General features: G+C 47.6%; 1 protein-coding gene across 1 annotated transcript in view; it reads right to left on the bottom strand.

Moving 5' to 3' along the window:
- Positions 1-2,537: 2,537 nt before the first annotated feature.
- leo1 (LEO1 homolog, Paf1/RNA polymerase II complex component) overlaps positions 2,538-14,471 on the bottom strand; it is a 17,264-nt gene continuing 5,330 nt past the window's right edge. The window contains exons 4-14 of the mRNA XM_030130909.1: positions 14,252-14,457; positions 13,232-13,333; positions 12,217-12,311; positions 10,440-10,588; positions 8,904-8,988; positions 7,709-7,803; positions 7,499-7,633; positions 4,137-4,272; positions 3,682-3,871; positions 3,502-3,599; positions 2,538-2,779 (exon numbers count right to left, since the gene is read on the bottom strand). Of these exons, the coding sequence (XP_029986769.1) occupies positions 2,663-2,779; positions 3,502-3,599; positions 3,682-3,871; positions 4,137-4,272; positions 7,499-7,633; positions 7,709-7,803; positions 8,904-8,988; positions 10,440-10,588; positions 12,217-12,311; positions 13,232-13,333; positions 14,252-14,457 (1,408 nt within the window). The 3' untranslated portion in view covers positions 2,538-2,662. The remainder of the gene's footprint in view (positions 2,780-3,501; positions 3,600-3,681; positions 3,872-4,136; positions 4,273-7,498; positions 7,634-7,708; positions 7,804-8,903; positions 8,989-10,439; positions 10,589-12,216; positions 12,312-13,231; positions 13,334-14,251; positions 14,458-14,471) is intronic.

Below are 14,471 nucleotides of genomic sequence, written 5' to 3'. Positions count from 1 at the left end.
ACTGTGGATTGAATGAACACTGGTCCCTTCACATCCAAACCAATGACGTCCACATACACACGCACACATATGAATGAAACGTCGTGTTCAGACAGAGGCAGTAAAACCACTAAAACCATAAAGATTAGAAAACAAGGTCAAAGTCACACATGAACAGTGTTTGGAAAAAAACACATAAAAGCTGAATGATCACAACAAGAAGTCAAAGTCTGAAGCGTCACAGTGGGGGGGGGGGGGGGGGGGGGGTTGACTCTTCTACCGTTGGCTAAGTCTGAGTTTCCATTCTATTTGGATGTGAAACAGGATCAGGGACATCCTGTCTGTCTGTGTTGGACGTCCTGGACACATGTCCTGGTTGTTCTTTCGGGTCCATTTGTTGTCAATTATCTACATGGAATGTCAACACAGTGTGTTTTCACATAAACATCCCATAATATGCTCTGCTGGATTATAGACCCGCCCTCTGATCTGTCCTTCACAACTTTCCTTCAGCTGATCTGCATTAGAATCTGACAGGACTGACCCCAGACCCCCTAGGACCCCCCTAACCCTAAATGAGACCACAGGAGTACTGACTGTTCGGATGGACACCCACAGGCAGTCTGTCCACAGACACCAGGATTGGACACTCTGGACTGGACACCAGGACTGGACATTCTGGACTGGACACTCTGGACTGGACACCAGGACTGGACACTCTGGACTTGACACCAGGACCGGACACACCAGCTGAATGTACATTTCAACAGGTTTGACTCTGTCCTGACTCCGCCCCCCTCCAGACCAGCTCAGGATGGTGGTTCAGGTAGAGTCCAGACCAGCTCAGGGTGGTGGTTCTGGACCTGTTCAACCTGAGCCTCAGTCTGGACCCCACCCTGTGGAAGACCTCCTGTGTGGTTCCGGTTCCTAAAAAACCCCACCCCAGTGACCCGATTCACTACAGACCTGTCGCCTTGACCTGATGAAGACCATGGACAGGATGGTCCTGGTCCACCTCCACACCCAGGTGAGCTCTGAATGGACCCTCTGCAGGTCCTCTACTGTCCAGGCATCAGGATGGAGGACACCATCATCTACCTGCTGCACTAGGTCCTGGAGTCCTTTCTCACCTGGAGTCCTCCAGGATCAGGTCCTTTCTCACCTGGAGTCCTCCCGGACCACTTTGACACTCATGTTCTTGGACTTCTCCAATGCTTCCAACACCATTCAGCCGACGCTGCTGCAGGTGAAGATGGAGGAGGCAGGGGTGGACAAACATCACACACTTTGTCCACTGGTGTGAGTGGAACCACCTGCTTCAGAACACCAGGAAAACAAAGGAGACTGTGACTGACTTCCACAGGTGACCCCCCCCCCCCCCTTAAAGCTAACACTAACCCTCTGTCCTTGGCTGCCCACTAATACTAAAATTAACCCTCTGTCCAAGGCTGCCCACTAATGCTAACACTAGCCCTCTGTCCTAGGCTGCCTGCTAATGCTAACACTAACCCTCTGTCCTTGGCTGCCCACTAATACTAACATTAACCCTCTGTCCAAGGCTGCCCACTAATGCTAACACTAACCCTGTCCAAGGCTGCCCGCTAATGCTAACACTAACCCTCTGTCCTAGGCTGCCTGCTAATACTAACATTAACCCTCTGTCCAAGGCTGCCCACTAATGCTAACACTAACCCTGTCCAAGGCTGCCCGCTAATGCTAACACTAACCCTCTGTCCTAGGCTGCCTGCTAATACTAACATTAACCCTCTGTCCTAGGCTGCTTGCTAATGCTAACATTAACCCTCTGTCCTAGGTTGCCCGCTAATGCTAACACTAACCCTCTGTCCTAGGCCGCCTGCTAATACTAACATTAACCCTCTGTCCTAGGCTGCTTGCTAATGCTAACATTAACCCTCTGTCCTAGGTTGCCCGCTAATGCTAACACTAACCCTCTGTCCTAGGCCGCCTGCTAATGCTAACACTAACCCTCTGTCCTAGGCTGCTTGCTAATGCTAACATTAACCCTCTGTCCTAGGTTGCCCACTAATGCTAACACTAACCCTCTGTCCTAGGCTGCCCGCTAATGCTAACACTAACCCTCTGTCCTAGGATGCCCACTGGACTCCATCGAGGAAGTGGTGGGCAGATGGATGTTGGCAAAACTGACATCCATCACAGATAACCCCTCCCACCCCACTGATATCCATCATGGATAACCTCTCCCACCCCTGCCCCCCATAGAGGCCCTGAGCAGCTCCTTCAGCTCCAGACTTTTGCTGCATTTCCACTACGTGGAACCAGCTCGACTTACATCCACTGTAGGAGGAGCCATTCCACAGGTCACTCCTTCCACAGCCATCAGACTATACAACAGTTCACAGTGACACCCCCCACCCCCCCAGTATCACACCATGTACATGTGCACCCATTCACCCCAGTGTGAAGAGATAAAAGCAGTAAATATTATAAACAGAATTCACTAATGAAGCAGAAAATGATTCAGATGAAACATCTGAAAAATGTCAAACGTCACCAAGTTCAAACAGATGAAGGCGGAGTTCGAGTTACACAACATGTTTATTTCAGACACACAACACACATACACCTTAAGAAAATATACACAAAATATGGCTGCCGCTGCCGGTGTGTGTGTGCGTCTATGGGCTGATAAAAAAGTCGTCAGTTATTCATCGTCGTCTTCGTCCTCCTCCTCTTCGTCACTGATGACATACTTCTTTGCTTTCTTGGTGGACGTTTCCTCCTCATCCTCAGCCTTCCTCTTTTCTGGCCCCTCCCCTTCCTACATTCAACAGACAATAGGAGACATGAGGCCACGCCTACTGTCCTGTACTGACCCCTCCCCCTCCTACATTCAACAGACAATAGGAGACATGAGGCCACGCCTACTGTCCTGTACTGACCCCTCCCCCTCCTACATTCAACAGACAATAGGAGACCTGAGGCCACGCCCACTGTCCTGTCTGTCCTGAAGGCCTCAGGGTACAGCCCACAGTGCCCCCTATCTACACAGAGCCGTCTGACCCCTGGGACACACTCCCACATTTCTTAGGTCTATTTATTACAAAACGGCTTTGTTTATATTTCATCTCTGCTGAAAATAAAAATAATTATTCAATAAGATGGAAAATCAAACTGACTGATGGTCCACTGTGATTGGACGGTTTCTTTAATTCCACCACAAAAAAAAATTAAATCACAAACTGATCTGCTGTGAAAGTAAAGCGGGTCTAAGCCCATTACCATGGTTACAGTTACCTCGTCACTGTCCAGTTTCTTGGCCTTCATCAGCCTCTGGGCCTTAAAGTGGGTCTAAGCCTGTTACCATGGTTACAGTTACCTCGTCACTGTCCAGTTTCTTGGCCTTCATCAGCCTCTGGGCCTTAAAGTGGGTCTAAGTCTGTTACCATGGTTACAGTTACCTCGTCACTGTCCAGTTTCTTGGCCTTCATCAGCCTCTGGGCCTTAAAGTGGGTCTAACCCCATTACCATGGTTACAGTTACCTCGTCACTGTCCAGTTTCTTGGCCTTCATCAGCCTCTGGGCCTTGTCGTCGTCTGAACCTTCGTCGCTGTCAGATGAGTAGATCCTGGCTCGTTCCTCTGGATGGAAACAAGACGATGTTTATTCAGAACACAGGACACATACACCGTGTAAAGCTGAGCAGAGTGGGCATGTCCTCACCCCTCAGACCACCTCCCTTGTATTTGCTCTTGATGGCGGCCAGGCTGATGGCCTCCTCGCCCTCCTCCTCCTCATCATAGCGGTCTGGTTCTAGGTAACTGCTGCTCAGGCCGCGCTGGTGCTGCTTCTCCCTCATCCTCCTCTGCTGGGATTCTCTACGGATGGAGGCCCGCAGACGCTCCTCCTCTTTCTGAACACACAAAACACATTCAACTGTACCACATTCAACTGTTAGAATGTAAACCACATTCAACTGTTAGAATATAAACCACATTCAACTGTAAGAATATAAAACAGATTCAACTGTTAGAATATACACCATGTTCAACTGTTGGGTTAAGGTTAGCCTGTGTGTGTATATGCCTGTATGTAATATATATATATATATATATATATATATATATATATGAGAGTGTGTGTGTGTGTATATATGTTCCTATTCCATGCCCTTATACCTTGATCATTTCGTTGCGGTGTGACTCTGGGTCTCGTCCGGCCATGGGCAGGATCCGGATCTTCTGGGTCTTGGAACAGCGGTCAGCTAGGGACAGGGTCATCTTCCTGTGGGTGGCGCTGTCTGTGGAGTGGGGCCTGGAAAAACACACCAGCGCATGAAGAAAAGACATTGAACCAGCAGAACAGTGTTCCCTGACAGTTCCCTAAGTTCCTAGTGTGTGGTCTTTAAAGAGTCTGAGTTTATGTAAAGCATGTGAAGAAGCTGCTCAGCTGCTCATCTGTGGGAGGGGCTTCAGTCATGAACACAGGAAACACAAGTCCACCAAGTGTGGATTCAACAAACCACAGCAGGAACATGGCCCACAAGTGGAACTTCTAGAAGTTCACAGAATCACAAGTGTTCCCACATGTTTGTATATGTTCCCACCATCAGCACATCATAGTCTATCATTAAACATATGAGTCTGATGAGTCTGAGCCCCCTTTCCACTTGGACCTGTGGGTGTGGGCCCTTTGTCCACTTGGACTTGTGGGTGTGAGCCCTTTGTCCACTTGGACCTGTGGGTGTGAGCCCTTTGTCCACTTGAACCTGTGAGCCCTTTGCCCTTTGCCCTGCCTCCCCTAGTGGTGAAGAACATGTATGTTGAATTTGAAAAGCATCAGGTGAACGGTGTCCAAGAAATGGGACGGACTCGAAGGACGGACAGAAGGAAGGACGGATGAAATTCCTGGAATACCTCTGTAAAAAATGAGCAGTGACCAGAGCAGGCTGAGGCCAACTGATGTGGGCAGGTTTGACCTTTGACCCTATTCATTTCCATTTGTTTTGGGTTCAAATACTGAAATCTATTGAATTGTTCCAGCAGGTCCATCTGACTCAGATATTGTGGTCCTGTAGGACCCGCGCCCATCTGACTCAGATGTTGTGATCCTGTAGGAGCCTGTCCAGACCCAGGTCTAATCCTCATCAGAACTCTGTTGTGGTCCATCTGTCCTGTACTAAAGCTTCCCTGGTCCTACTGGTCCCATGTGGTTTGGAGAAAACAGAACATCCAGGTGGACTCTAAGAGGCTTACCCAGGTCTTAGTGGGACAACCCTGGAGCGCTTGGACCAGGTGATCCGCTAGAGAACATCTGTGAATGAAGGGTTCTATTGTGGTTGGAGTTAAGACCAGCCTGGAGCACATTTAATCTGATGCATGAACGCTGTCAGCGAGTCGGACACAGGACACGTATCCATGGAAACCACAGTGACGCTGTGGGAGTCTGAACAACAGAAGCTCATGAATATTACTATGAGTCTGTATCCATGGAAACCAGTTAGGTTTATGGGATGTAGAGCAGTGTCACCACTGTCATTCTCCTACGCAGCACAGAAAATAGAAGGTTTGGATGAACCAGTGTTCAGATGACACTGTTGGAGTCACTTCACAGTGTTCAGATGACACTGTGTTGGAGTTTTTTTTACTGTGTTTTGGTATCAATAGTCCCGCCTCCAGAAGCCTGGATAAAACACCAGAACTGGACCAGAACTGGACCAGCCCTAGAAGTTCTGTGGAAAAGGGGATACTGAACACAAAGAATTTTCATCCAAATATCAAAAACAATCTGAATATTTATGGCATTCTTAATCTGTCCAGTTACTTTGGAGGCTGTCCAAATGCAGGGACCATTTTTAGCGCAGCTGTAATTCCTAAATGTTTACTGCAGTATTTGTGTGAATTAAAGCTCAAAGTCCATGCATCAATAATATGTGGAGTGCAGGGCTCGTGACTGCGACTGAATTACGGTCGCATGCGCCTGAGAATTTCGATAGTGCGACTGTTTTTGAGATTACGATCGCACGGTGCGCCAATAAAAAAAATGAGCGAAAATTAATACGTGCGCCTAGAATAATGGCTGCAGAAGTAACTCGTCAGCTGAAAATAAACAAGTTCCACGCCCCGCTGACTGAAGCGGAAAATCTAGTCCCCGCCCCCTTGCGTGCGCAGGCGGCATAAACAAAGGGATCAAATAACTCCACCGACGTTTGAAACAATCTCCTGACTTCAGGCGTGGTGTAGACCACAGTGACTAAGGGTACGTTTACACGGCAACACTCCGCAAAGATTTCTCCTTTGCGTTATAAAATCATTCCGCGTTAAGACGCCGCCGCTATGATAACGATCTGCGTTAACATGAGTCCGCGAGGACGGCTGAATACGCTGTAGTGGCCATGCCAGACCAGTAGCTGGCGATGTAGAGCTGTAGTGAAACAGTGGTGGTAAAACAGGCGCCTGCGCACAAACAATTTCCGGTTTAGACAGCCTTTAAATGAGGAGAAGAAGAAGAAGAAGAAGAAGAAGAGGAGGAGGCGGACAACACTATTTACAAACAACAATGGCGAGTGGTCGTACAAAGACGCAGGACTTCTTTGTCTGGACAGACGAGCTGAGCACAGTTAGCAGCACGTATGTTGTTCTGAAACTGGCCATTGTTGTTGTGGTTGTTCCTTCTTTTTCTGCAGCTTTATTGTGTCATAGAGGCTGGCAAACCAGCTTGGAGGCACATTACCGCCACCAACTGGCCCGGAGTGGGTTAACTGGCGGTTCTTGGCTGCGCGCGCATGCGGTGACGTCATATTTTACCCCGGAACGCTCCGACTCGCGTTAACACGGAGCTGGAATGCGGAGCATATCGATAACGTTCCACCCTGGACCCTGGTATCAAAAGTTTCCGGATTCAGGCACTCTAGGCACCGTTTCCATGTTAACAGAAGGCTAATCCGCGATGAAATCTTCCCGGAGTCGACTGAAGCCGACGCCGTGTAAACGGCCCCTAAGGGCCTTTAGGCCATGAAATAAAAAATTTGGTTGTTGCAAATAATGGTGTGATTCGTCTTTCTTCTCCAAGAACCAACTAAAGTATATACCACACATTGACAATTGTTTTGCACCTGTGTCAATGTAAGCTTTTTCTTTCATACTCTATTCAAATACTTTATTCTAGGTTGTTAACATTGCTTAAATACATATAGGAATATTACTTGGTATGGCCAAGAGTTTTGCTTGTTCTCCAAATTTTTTATATAATAGTGGTGCGCCTAGATTTTAGCCTGTGCTCCTAACTTTTTAGGGTTAGGAGCACAGTGCTCCTAGGTCAAAAAGTTAATTTTGAGCCCTGGAGTGCTTCATTCCATTTCCACTGGGCTGATGTACAGAGGCTAAAGGACAACATGTGTGGATACTATTCTGGACTGGTCTATATTTACACACACAGCTGAAGAGAATCAGGAACACGATTAGAACTTTAATTTTCATCATGTAAAAAGATTATTAGACATTTAGATTTTTGAAAGTAAGGTTGAGTGTGAGGGCGTTACCTGAAGGTGAGCTTGGTTTTAAACACAGCCTGTCCCTGTAGTCCAGTACCCTGTCGGATGAACAGGTGGTTGTGGTCTCCCTGGAGAGGAGCTTTGTAAACATCGAACACTTCATTCCCCAAATGGAGGGACATGCTGCCACAACAAGGACAAAATGTCAAAGAGTGGACAATCCAGATCCTGGAGTTCAGAGAGTGGATGTGCACTCACCTCCCATCAGACCATTTCACAATGCGAGCGTTGCTCTCTCGTGTTTCATTTCCCTCCTCGTCTCTCTTGACTCTCCATCGAATAGTGTTCTCCACCTATGGGAGAAAAGGTTGAAACCCATCAGTGTAATGAACCTGAATCCTTCAACCCAGTCCCATCAGATCCAGGACTAGACCACACTGACCCAGTCCCATCAGATCCAGGGCTAGACCACACTGACACTGACCATCAGATCCAGGACTAGACCACACTGACACTGACCATCAGATCCAGGACTAGACCACACTGACACTGACCATCAGATCCAGGACCAGACCATACTGACACTGACCATCAGATCCAGGACTAGACCACACTGACACTGACCATCAGATCCAGGACCAGACCATACTGACACTGACCATCAGATCCAGGACTAGACCATACTGACACTGACCATCAGATCCGGGACTAGACCACAGTGACACTGACCATCAGATCCAGGACTAGACCACACTGACCATCAGATCCAGGACCAGACCACACTGACACTGGCTATCAGATCCAGGACTAGACCACACTGACACTGACCATCAGATCCAGGACTAGACCACACTGACACTGACCATCAGAGCCAGGATTAGACCACACTGACCATCAGATCCAGGACTAGACCACACTGAGACTGACCATCAGAGCCAGGATTAGACCACACTGACCATCAGATCCAGGACCAGACCACACTGACACTGACCATCAGATCCAGGACTAGACCACACTGACACTGACCATCAGATCCAGGACTATACCACACTGACACTGATCATCAGATCCAGGACTAGACCACACTGACACTGACCATCACATCCAGGACTAGACTGCACTGACCATCAGATCCAGGATTAGACCACACTGACACTGACCACAACAGACGTCAGGACTGGACTTCTGTTAAGTCTAATGGTTGATAATGGTGTCAAAGTTCAAGAAACCACTGGATAAAAATACTGAAAAAGAAAGCTGAAGAAACCAGAGGTTTATTTATGGTTTTAAATGAGTCGTTACAGATTCAAGTTCCCAGTTTGACCTGATCTAACCTTGGTCTGATTCAACATGAGTCACACTGAATCATTTAGTTTTTTATATGATGATATAAATGTCCTAAACTCTGCCCCAGTGATGGTCCTATATCACAGAAAAGCAGACAGATCCATACCTTCAGCTTGAGTCTGGTCCGTCCCTCTTCATCCAACATCTCCTCATCCTCAAACTCATCCTCATAGTACTGAGGGTCAAAGGGTCTGCAGATGAAAAAACATCCAAACAAGCACAACAGTCACAAACACTAAAGTGTACAGGTTTGAATTTCACAACACCATTCCCCAAAACAAAAGTGAAATAAAGGAGAGGAAACACTGGTTCCAACAGCCAGTCCAGACTGAAAAACACTCCCATGTGGTTTCTGTTTTTCAGTGGAGTCTCTTAGACTATGTTCACACAGCAGCTCTAATGCACAAGTCGGATATTTGGGTGAAATCCCATTTTTTTGTGTGTTGGTTCATATTCTACGTTAAATGTGACTTCTATCAGTTTTGAGTCTGAACTGAATGTGACCCTGAAGTGACCCACATGCACTAAAGAGGTCCTGAAGTGACCCACATGCACTAAAGAGGTCCTGAAAGGAATAGGAGACCACACAGACACACATTGTGTTTGTGGAAGGAACACTCCTGGGACGTAGAACTGGGATGTTTGTCGCATTTCAATGACGTAAAGGTCGGATAAATGTGACCTGGACGTTCAGACCGAAGTCACATTGGAAAATATCAGCTCTGGATCAGATATAGGACCACATATGAAAGTGGTCTGGGTGGGAATTAGGACCATTTATGAAAGTGGTCTGGGTCAGATTTGGGACCACATATGAAAGTGGTCTGGGTCAGATTTAGGACCACGTATGAAAGTGGTCTGGGTCAGATTTAGGACCACATATGAAAGTGGTCTGAGTGGGATTTAACAAAATCAGATTAGAGCTGTTCAAACTGTCTTTAACAGATCTGATACAGGTCACAAACCAATGTTAGTGATGTTTTTGATGTTGATATTATATATTAGAGCCCGACTGATTAATCAACATCGGGCAATAAGGAACCAAAGGATGAACTTTTTTGCTGCATGGACCTTCTATCGCTCGCTGATACTGATCACTACTGATGTTGAGGATGTGATAGATGTTACAGATGTTATAAATATGACAGATGTTACAGATGTGATAGATGTTACGGATGTTATAGATGTTACAGATGTTATAGATGGTACTGATGTGATAGATCTTACAGGTGTTATAGATGTTACAGATGTTGTAGATGTTACAGATGTTGTAGATGTTATTCCTGTCCTATGACCACCTGTCTGAGCCATTCCACCCTGGGAACAGCTCCACCTGTCTGAGCTACTCCTAGGGTGGTTCAGATCAGACAGGTGGTTCAGATCAGACCATATGTGAGGCCACTCCTTCACAAAGCCAGTGCTCTGCTGTGTTTTCTGGGTTTTTTGTGGTTCAGTGGTATTTGTGTTTAAACGGCTGAATGTCTGCTCTGTCAGAACCTTCAGACGTGTGCTTTGAATGCAGCTGTTTGGATAGTTACAGGGAATGTCCTCAGGTGTGTGCAGTACTGTATTAGTGTTAGGAGGATGGTGGCTGCGCTGACATATGTACATGTGAATCAGTGTGCAGTTCTGAGGGTCTGACCTGGGCTCCACTGACAGGAAGTTGGGCAGCTTGACAAAGTACAGGTCAGATCCCAGGTCAGTGCTGACTTTGGGAATCTCCACTTCGATGCGAGTCTCAGGTGCAGGTTCCTCCTCCGCCTGCTCTCCCTCCATCCCATCCTCCGCATCCTGAAAACAAACACAGGGTGAGCAGCAGAACACATGAACCACTGAGGACTCAAGCACAAACACAGGGTGAGCAGCAGAACACATGAACCGCTGAGGACTCAAGCACAAACACAGGGTGAGCAGCAGAACACATGAACCGCTGAGGACTCAAGCACAAACACAGGGTGAGCAGCAGAACACATGAACCGCTGAGGACTCAAGCACAAACACAGGGCGAGCAGCAGAACACATGAACAACTGAGGCCTGAAACACAAACACAGGGTGAGCAGCAGAACACATGAACCACTGAGGCCTGAAACACAAACACAGGGTGAGCAGCAGAACACATGAACCACTGAGGCCTCAAACACAGTCAGCCCAGAGAGGATGGGTTACAGGGTCACCAGCTGAGTTTAAAGACACTGTAAATCAAACCCATATTTGTCCAGTTTGGACCCAGTCCAGTTGGTCCAGTTTGGACCCAGTCCTGTTGGTCCTTGTAGATGTTCCCATTGAACAGTGTTTGGTTCTGCTGTGTGGTTCTAGTCCAGTCCCGTCTGTCCACATGTGTTCATTGTGGTCCAGTCCTGTCTAGTTGTGTTTTGGTTCTGGTTGAAGGCAGATGTTTGCCTCAGTTGGATCAGAACTACCTGGGTGCGTCCACTGTAGTGTGGGTTCATCTGGTTCTGGTTTTGCCTCAGCTGGATCAGAACTTCCTGGCTGCGTCCACTGTAGTGTGGGTTCATCTGGTTCTGGTTTTGCCTCAGTTGGATCAGAACCTCCTGGGTGTGTCCACTGTAGTGTGGGTTCATCTGGTTCTGGTTTTGCCTCAGTTGGATCAGAACCTCCTGGGTGTGTCCACTGTAGTGTGGGTTCATCTCCTGCTATTGCACTGACTGTCTTCAACTACAGAAGAAGGGAACGCAGAACTGGACCAAAGAAAATTCCACATTTATGGACACAATGGCACAATGGATTTATGGGACTCAAGTGGACAGCAGCAGTTCAACAACCAGCTGTGGATCCAGAATTTCCCAGTGACCCGGGTACCGTTTACTGAACTGTGTGATGTTCTGGACCCTCTGGTGTCCCCAGACTGGTCCTGCCCCGGGGACGCAGTTCCTCCACTAAAGCCAGTGTCTATTGGACAAAACCAACTAGAACCACCTTTTCTTAGGACAGGGTCATAGGGAGACCACTGGACTGAGCAGAACCACCAGGACCACATGAACAGGACTATTCTACTTCATGGGTTTACAGTCCACTGGTCCACTATACTTCTAGATCCAAACGACTCCAGAACCACCTCAGGAGAGCGGAAACACTTTTTTGCAATATTTGACAGTTTTTGTGACATTTCGGTGTTTCCAGTACCAGTTTTATAATGTGGAATTTACATTTTGCAAATTTCAGAGGGTCATGGAAACCCAGATAGAGATGAGGGAAGACATACTGAGGAGGCTGAATACATATGAGTATATACAGACAGAGGAGGAGGAGGAGCAGGAGGAGGAGGTGGAGCAGGAGGAGCAGGAAGAGAAGGAGGAGGAGCAGGAGGAGGAAGAGGAAGAGGAGGAGGAACAGGAGGAGGAGGAGGAGGAGCAGGAGGAAGAGCAGGAGGAGGAGGAGCGGGAGGATATGCAGGTACCAGGGGCTGTCCAGGGGTTGGAGGTTTCTCTGCATCGCTGTCTGAGGAGATGTCATCAGCTTCTCCAAACAGGTCGTCTGCTGCAGACTTTTGAACTGTGGACAGGAAACACACACATCTGTTATCAGATATTTACAGGAATTCAAAAGGATCAAGTCTGTTCCAACACTAATGAGGGACATGTGACCTCTGAAAGAGAAGAAACCTGACACAAGACCTCAGATGTGAACCTGGTGTGGACCGGTCCACGTGCACACCTGGTGTGAACCTGGGTGCACATACACACCTGGTGTGAACCTGGGTGCACATACACACCTGGTGTGGACCGGTGCACATACACACTCTGCTGCTCACTGACCTGCCCACAGGCCCAGATGAGTCCAGTTGGATCAGATGCACTTGAGTAAACCTGCAGATCAGCTGGGCCGTTCCTCATCCCAGACACCCAAACTCTAACACCTGTTGCCTTCATCCATCATCCAGACCTGCTTCTATATGTGTGTTCAAACACAGCCCATACTCTTGGCTCTGGGTTTTATATCTTTCCTTCTTTTCAAACATTTGACTGTGGTTTTTTACAGTTTGTGTGTCCTTTATTATTTTTTGTACAGGTTTATTCTGTTGTTTTAAATGTGAATCACACATTCTTCAACGGCCTCAAACAGCAGAGTTTTCTGAACACAACCTTTACATGAAACACCAAAGCACATGAAGACGCTCGGTTCAATTAGTCATTACACTGATCGACTATCAAATTAATGACAGACTATGTTGAGAATCTATTCATTGTGTGAACTTTAAAATGTGATTCCATTTCAGATACATCACAAATATCATATCAGGAGATTATTGTTCATTTCTGTTCATTTTAATGGTAGTTGTGTTCATTTTGTTGATATTTTTGTTTTTGCTGTAATGACTTTTTTGACATTTCACATTTACAACCTATGATTTTAAACGACTTCTGAAAGTGGCAAAAAACAGCCTCATGAAGTGACCAAATATAGTGCCTTACTTTTTTTTGTTCCAACATCACTGTCAGAATCTGAATCAGAGGGTTTGGATTTGGTTTTCTGTCGGATGAAGTCGTCTTCACTATCGCTGCCCTTCGCAGACTCTGGAAATCAAACACAGAGAATGGAGATGATGAAGATGATGATGAAGAAGATGAGGATGAAGATGAGGATGATGAAGATGAGGAGGATGAGGATGAAGAATGTGAGTGACCAGGGTGAGGGTCTGCCTCAACAAACTCACTGAATTCAATCCATGTCACATTAATCCCAGAATGTCCACATGGACCTGTCCTCTAACCCAGTGTCCACATGGACCTGTCCTCTAACCCTCTACACCACCCCCAGTGTCCACATGGACCTGTCCTCTAACCCAGCGTCCACATGGACCTGTCCTCTAGCCCTCTACTACTCCACCCCCAGTGTCTACATGGACCTGTCCTCTAACCCAGTGTCCACATTTACCTGTCCTCTAACCCTCTACTCCACCCCCAGTGTCCATATGGACCTGTCCTCTAACCCAGTGTCCACATGGACCTGTCCTCTAACCCAGTGTCCACATTTACCTGTCCTCTAACCCTCTACTCCACCCCCAGTGTCCATATGGACCTGTCCTCTAACCCTCTACTCCACCCCCAGTGTCCATATGGACCTGTCCTCTAACCCAGTGTCCACATGGACCTGTCCTCTAACCCAGTGTCCACATTTACCTGTCCTCTAACCCTCTACTCCACCCCCAGTGTCCACATGGACCTGTCCTCTAACCCTCTACTCCACCCCCAGTGTCCATATGGACCTGTCCTCTAACCCAGTGTCCACATGGACCTGTCCTCTAACCCAGTGTCCACATTTACCTGTCCTCTAACCCTCTACTCCACCCCCAGTGTCCATATGGACCTGTCCTCTAACCCAGTGTCCATATGGACCTGTCCTCTAACCCAGTGTCCATATGGACCTGTCCTCTAACCCAGTGTCCACATGGACCTGTCCTCTAACCCAGTGTCCACATGGTCCTTCTGTACCTAACTTCCTGTGTCCCTCGTCGTCAGAGTTGTCGTGCTCTTCATCAGAGTAGCGCTGCTGCTTCTCCTCTTCATCGTCAGACTGGTCGCTCTTCACCTCTCGATCCCATTTCTCATCATCTGAATGGTTGTCTCTTCCGGAAGCTTCTCCATCAGAGTGGGGGGTGCCGGGTCCTGACTGGGGGGTCCCTGGGTCACTGTGCACACTAAATACACCCAA

Source organism: Sphaeramia orbicularis, chromosome 3 (assembly GCF_902148855.1).
Source record: "Sphaeramia orbicularis chromosome 3, fSphaOr1.1, whole genome shotgun sequence".
Taxonomy (NCBI): domain Eukaryota; kingdom Metazoa; phylum Chordata; class Actinopteri; order Kurtiformes; family Apogonidae; genus Sphaeramia; species Sphaeramia orbicularis.
Note: the sequence above shows the minus strand (reverse complement) of the source record. Positions and strands in the feature narration are given on the sequence as shown.